Source organism: Rhinopithecus bieti, unplaced genomic scaffold, assembly GCF_001698545.2.
Source record: "Rhinopithecus bieti isolate Rb0 unplaced genomic scaffold, ASM169854v2 scaffold_14826, whole genome shotgun sequence".
NCBI lineage: Eukaryota > Metazoa > Chordata > Mammalia > Primates > Cercopithecidae > Rhinopithecus > Rhinopithecus bieti.
Window position 1 is genome coordinate 1,423,332 of NW_016808328.1, and position 6,893 is coordinate 1,430,224.

The 6,893-nt window shown below is 48.6% G+C and overlaps 2 protein-coding genes across 2 annotated transcripts in view; both read left to right on the forward strand.

Annotated features, from left to right (window-relative positions):
• The window catches only part of CNR2 (cannabinoid receptor 2), a 49,020-nt gene that overhangs the window by 4,623 nt on the left and 37,504 nt on the right, over positions 1-6,893 (forward strand). The window lies entirely within an intron of this gene.
• LOC108538463 (BTB/POZ domain-containing protein 6-like) overlaps positions 1-6,893 on the forward strand; it is a 13,227-nt gene that overhangs the window by 4,621 nt on the left and 1,713 nt on the right. The window contains 1 exon segment of the mRNA XM_017886568.1: positions 6,392-6,672. Coding sequence (XP_017742057.1) covers positions 6,644-6,672 — 29 coding nt within the window. The 5' untranslated portion in view covers positions 6,392-6,643.

Genomic DNA, 6,893 nt, shown 5'->3' on the forward strand with positions numbered 1-6,893 from the left:
ACCCCCACCACCCCACCCATCTCTCAGCGGCTCCCTTGCCTCCCTAGAGGTTGAGGCCACCCCTAAGTTCCTCTTTGAGAGCCACAGCTGCGTTCACGGTGTTGCCTCCATCCAAATTCATTGAGTTTGTCCTCTATGTCTCTCCCTGGGTCTGTTTGGGCCCTGGAGACTCTGATGGAGCTGGGAGCTGGGCAATAGAGCCCACGGAGAGCAAGGGAGGACCAGAGGCTGCTTCCCCGACCTTCTGTAGCCCTCCCTCCCTTCCAATGGGCCCATTTGACAGATGAGGCCACCAAGGCTTAGACACAACAGGCAGAGACAGGAGTCAAACCCAAGTCTGTCTTCCCACTACTTTCTACCAGTGTTTCCCACCAGGCAAGGATATGTTCCAGAAGGTTCACATCATTAGAAGGTCTTGATGCCTGTTTCCATTTTTAAAAAATTAGTGAATAATTATTGTAATGTTTAAAAGATATTTTTCTCAATGTGAGATCTTCCTAGGATAAGTGGAAGAATCAAATCCAGCAGTTATAGCCAGGCATCGCTTGAGCCCAGGAATTCAAGGCTGCAGTGAGCTGAGATTGTGCTACTACCCTCTAGCCTGGGTGACAGAGCAAGATCCCTATCTCCAAATAAATATTTAAAAAGGGATAATTGGCCAGGCATGGTGGTTCATGCCTGTAATCCCAGCACTTTGGGAGGCCCAGGCGGGCAAATCATGAGGTCAGGATATCAAGACCATGCTGGCCAACATGGTGAAACCCCGTCTCTACTAAAAATACAAAAATTAGCTGGGCGTGGTGGCACATGACTGTCATCCCAGATACTCAGGAGGCTGAGGCAGGAGAATTGCTTGAACCAGGGAGCCAGAGGTTGCAGTGAGCTGAGATAGTGCTACTGCAGCCTGGTAACAGAGGAAGACTCCATCTCAAAAAAAAAAAAAAGCGATAGTTAGTGGTGATAGAACAAACTATCTCATGACTCACAACCAGGCAATCAGTCATTCAGCCACAGCTTTGGCTGATACATGGCTTTACATCGTTTGTGCTCTTAATCTGATATCATTTAATTTATACACTTACTGAGCCAGTGATTAAAGACAGCATAAGAAACTGATGTCAAGGCCGGGCGCGGTGGCTCAAGCCTGTAATCCCAGCACTTTGGGAGGCCGAGACGGGCGGATCACGAGGTCAGGAGATCGAGACCATCCTGGCTAACCCGGTGAAACCCCGTCTCTACTAAAAAATATAAAAAACTAGCCGGGCGAGGTGGCGGGCGCTTGTAGTCCCAGCTACTCGGGAGGCTGAGGCAGGAGAATGGCGTAAACCTGGGAGGCGGAGCTTGCAGTGAGCAGAGATCTGGCCACTGCACTCTAGCCTGGGCGACAGAGCGAGACTCCGTCTCAAAAAAAAAAAAAAAAAAAAAAAAAAAAAAAAAAAAAGAAACTGATGTCAAAAATACAAGGAAGCTGGGTATGGTAATTCACGCCTGTAATCTCAGCACTTTGAGAGACTGAGGTGGGCGGATCACTTGAGGCCAGGAGTTTGAGAGCAGCCTGGCCAACATGGTGAAACCCCATCTCTACTAAAAAAAAACAAAGATTAGCCAGGTGTGGTGGCAATGCCTGTAATCCCAGCTACTTGAGAGGCTGAGGCCGGAGAATTGCTTGAACCTGGGCAGCAGAGGTTGCAGTGAGATGAGATCACACTCTGCACTTCAGCCTGGGCAACAGAGCAAGACTCCATTTCAAAAAAAAAAAAAGAAAAGAAGACAAAATATGAGGAAATGACAGTGTTAACTCCTCTGCAGATTTGCTTCAAGATTCTTTTTTCTCTTTTTTTTTTTGAAACAAGGTCTCCCTCTATCACCAGGCTGGAATGTAGTGGCGCAATCTCAGCTCACTGCAACCTCCGCTTCCCAACCTCTGCCTCCTAGGTTCAAGAGATTCTCCTGCCTCAGGAGAATCCCACGTAGCTGGGATTACAGGTGCATGCCACACACCTGGCTAATTTTTTCGTATTTTTAGTAGAGATAGGGTTTTACCATGTTGGCCAGGCTGGTCCTGAACTCCTGACCTCAGGTGATCCGCCCACCTCATCCTCCTAAAGTGCTGGGATTACAGGAGTGAGTCGCCATGCCCAGTTTGCTTCAAGATTCATAAATTACATTTATCTGATCAACTTTCTTATATGGCATATTAGAGAAATCCTAGTACTTCACAACATTTCAAAGGTTAGTAAGAAGAGAGAATAAGATACATTCTATCTTTTCCTGTACTGGGCATAAAAGAGATCTACACCTGCAAGGCATATACAGAGAGGCATGCAAATAGGGCCCTGAGACATATTTTTTCTTTTCTTTTCTTTTTTTTTTTTTGACACAGAGTCTCACTTTGTCACCCAGGCTGGAGTGCAGTGGTGCAATCATGGCTCCCTGAAGGCTTGACTTCCTAGACTCAAGCCATCCTCTCATCTCAATCTCCTAAGTAGCCGGGACTATAGGCACATGCCACCACTCCCAGCTCAATGAGACCTATTTTATCTTATCATATAGCAAACAGAAAATTACTTTTAGAAAGTATAAACTGGCTGGGTGTGGTGGCTCACGCCTATAATCCCGGAAGTTCAAGACCAACGTGGGCAACATGGCAAAACTCCATCTAAAAAGAAAGAAAGACAAGAAAGAAAGAAAGAGAAAGAAAGAGAGAGAGAGAGAGAGAAAGAAAGAAAGAAAGAAAGAAAGAAAGAAAGAAAGGAAGAAAAAGGAAGAAAAGAAAGGAAGAAAGGAAGGAAGGAAAGAAAGGAAGGAAGGAAGGAAAAGAAAAAAGAAAAGAAAAGAAAAAAAAGAAAGAGGGGGAGGGAGGAAGGGAGGAAAGGAAGGAAGAAAGGGAGATGAAAAAAAGAGAAAAATTTAAACAATACACCTATTGTAAACAGTACATTTGATTTAAAATCACTTCCTTTTTCATGGGCCATTGAAAATTATGAAATAGCTCCAGTAATTTCCTCTGGGGTTTATAAAATTAAGTTTTCTATGGCCCACACATCCCATTTAATCCTCACAACAGTCCTGAGTGGAGATATTTTCACTATTCCCATTTTACAGACAAGGACAGTGAGGCTCAAGGAGATGACGTAATTTGCACGAGAGACCACAGCTTTAATAAGGGGCAGGAAGTGGGTACAGTGGTGTGGGCCTGGAGTCCCACTACTGGAGAGTCTGAGGGAGGAAGACAGCTTAAGCCTAGTTCTCCAAAAAACATCAGAGTGGGAGCAGAATCAGAACTCACAACTATGATTTAGGCTGCCTCTGTCTACTTATTTCCTCCTTATTCTCGGTTGGTTCCGAAAGTAAGTTCAGGACCAACTGAGTATCTGTGTTCAGAACCAATTGAGAATCTCTTTTATACAGAGCAGAAACGGGAACTAGAAATCCAGGCCGCCTTGAAAGTTTGGCTCCCAAGGCCTGAGATTGGCTTGATAGAGTGTTGGCTTGACAGAGTATCCCGTGATCCCGCTAGATCCCAAATCCCAGGCCAGAGATTGTAACATGTCTTCTTTGTTATAGTCCCAGTGACCAAAAGCCAACAGATACACAAATGCACCTTAATTAATTCTATTACAGAGAGATAGAAGGAACTTACAGGTCAGCTCCCCAGATGTCTGGCCTATCCCTGCCGTTCCTCTTCTCTCCATGGCCTGAGTCCCCATGCCAGGCTTAATTCATCCATCAGCCTCTGCCCAGCTTGTCCCTTTGTCCCCTCCAGCCCCTTTGCCACCACTCACAGATCTTACCAGTCCCATGAGTTAAGCCTCTCTGCCGATGCTGGTTTCCCCAACTACAGAACAGGAGTGATACTAGTGCCCCCTCATGGACTTGTGTGTAGAATATATAATATAGAAATATATACAATATATAAAGTGCAAAGATGTCTGGGCGTGGTGGCTCACACCTGTAATCCCAGAACTTTGGGAGGCCGAAGCAGGTGGATCACCTGAGGTCAGGAGTTCAAGACAAGCCTAGCCAACATGGTGAAACCCCGTCTCTACTAAAAATACAAAAACTAGCTGGCATGGTGTCAGGTACCTGTAATCCCAGCTACTTGGGAAGCTGAGGCAAGAGAATCGCTTGAACCTGGGAGGCAGAGGTTGCAGTGAGCCGAGATCCACTACACTCCAGCCTGGGTGACAGGGCCAGACTCATCTCAAAAAAAAAAAAAAAAAAAAAAAAAAAAAAAAAAAGAAAAGTGCAGAGAATAGTGCCTGACACACAGTATACAGTAGGTACGATTTCAGTATTAGTTGCTACTATTGTCATAATCACCAGACTGTTTCAAGAGCTGAGCCTCCATGGCTCTCCACATCGCTTCACAAACTCCCCTCTTCTGTTCTGGGAACCAGCCTGAATTGCAACCTCAACCCCCAACTGATGCAACCCTATAAGCAAACCAGAATCATGGCTAGGGCAGGGGCTCTACCCTTTGGGATCTGGCCAAGCCAGGAAGAGGTAAAGTGGCCTGAAGGCAAATCGCAGGTGATTCAGAATGTTCATCACGTGGTTAACCCCATCCTACTCCTGCTTTAGAGAGAAGCCACCATGAAAAGTCCTCATCATCAGGGGACAGGCCTCTCTGTCCCCTGGTTATAATGCCTACTTCGTATGAAAGTTTCCTTTCCTACAGAGAGCACTTCATGGACAGAACGGGGGATTGGCCACTTCCAGGAGTGATTTTAACAATGCTCCTCCCACCTCCAATCAAATGCATACTTCCCAATGGCTGACTGAGATTTCACAGTAACAGGCTACCCTCAGGTGAAGGAGATCCACACATGCTTATCAGTCATTTACACTTTAATGTCACAGAGCATCACATAATCTTCTGTAGTAGACTTTCTTTGAAGGAGGGAGATAGGTCTTTTAGTTCTTTTTATAAAAATGAAGATTGGCCAGGCACAGTGGCTCACACTTGTAATCCCAGCACTTGGAAGCAGCACCAGGTGGATCACCTGAGGTCAGGAGTTTGAGACCAGCCTGGCCAACATGGTGAAGCCTTGTCTCTAATAAAAATACAAAAAAAAAAAAAATAGCTGGGTGTGGTGGCAGGCTCCTGTAATCCCAAGCTACTCGGGAGGCTGAGCCAGGAGAATCACTTGAACCCGGGAGACAGAGGCTGTAATGAGCCGAGATCACACCACCGCACTCCAGCCTAGGTGACAGAGCAAGACTCCAAAACAAAAAACAAACAAACAAACAAAAACCCCAGAGGATCTGAGTGACATCCCCTGGATCACAAGGGAGCTCCCTAATGGGGCAAAGCTAAGATGGCTGTCTTCAGGCAGTGTGAAGTCTGGAATTTGGTAAAGCAGAAAATGGGGATCCCAAATGCAATTTTTCAACATTTCAAAGGGGTCCCAGAAAGATTAGAAAGAAGTCACCGGGAGAAAGCCACAGGAGCCAGCTGAGCAACTAGGAGGCAGGCCCCTGTGACAGTTGCAGGCCTGGGCACAGGGTTGGGTTACATCCGGCTCTGCTCTTTTGTGCAACCTCAGACAAGTCACTGCATCTTTGCGCCTCGGTCTCCTTGTCTGCAAAACAGAGATGATGATAATAGGATCACCCTTCCTGACTTACTGTGAGGATTAATTACGTTTTACACAACTAAGCTCCCCACAATCCCATTTTCACCTTTGCATTTATGGCCTGGCAGGTTAGGTTCTGCAAGGCTGTTTCACAGATCATTTGAGGAGCACTTTTGATATGTTAACCCAGGCATGCCCTTCTTACTGATGCACTTAAAAAAAAATGCTTTTTTTTTTTTTAAGACAAAGCCTGGGGTCTCACTCTGTCACCCAGGCTGGAGTGAAGTGGCACGTTCACAGCTAGCTGTAGCTTCAACCACCTGGGCTCAAGTGGTCCTCCCACCTCAGCCTCCCAAGTGTCTGGGACCACAGGCATGCACCACCACCGGTGGCTAATTTTTTTTTTTTGTAGAGGCAGGGTCTTCCTATGCTGCCCAGGCTTGTCTTGAACTCCTGGGCCCAACGGCTCCTCCAACCTCAGCCTCCCAAATTCCTGGGATTACAGGTGTGAGTCACTGCACCCGGCCTCACTTTGAAAATCAGAAAGCAGGTTACCCTCCTTGAGGATGTTCTCAAGTGTCCAAGAGAATACTTCCAACCAATCCACTAAGAAACAGTTATTGTTGCGGCCGGGCCTGGCCGGACTGCGCTAGGTTAGGCTCTGGCAGGGTCGCAGGGGCGGGGGTGGCAGGGGCACGGGTGGCAGCCCCACGGGTCGCAGCGCCGCCGCCGCCGCCCATGCATGCTGCTGCCCCTGGCCTGCCTTCACCGCTGCGTCTCTCAGCGCCCAACCTCCCTGCTTTTGCTTGCAGAGCCGCTCCCGAGGCCCCGGCGCGGCGCGAGGGCGCGGGGCGGGGGTCCACAGGCGCCGAGGCTGTCCCCGAGGCCACATTCGAGGCGGCGACCTAGCCAACAGCAACGCCGGCGCCGCTGTGGGCAGGAAAGCCGGGCAGCGCAGCCTGCACAGCGCCCCCGCGCCCGCGCCTCCCACACTCGGCAACAACCACCCGGAGAGCCCCGAATGGCGGTGCTGCCGCCCCACGCTGCGCGAGAGGAACGCGCTCATGTTCAACAACGAGCTCGGCAGGGCGCGGTGGCTCAAGCCTGTAATCCCAGCACTTTGGGAGGCCGAGACGCGGATCACGAGGTCAGGAGATCGAGACCATCCTAGCTAACACGGTGAAACCCCGTCTCTACTAAAAATACAAAAAATTAGCCGGGCGCGGTGGGGGGCGACTGTATTCCGAGCTACACGGGAGGCTGAGGCAGGAGAATGGCGTGAACCCGGGAGGCGGAGCTTGCAGTGAGTGGAGA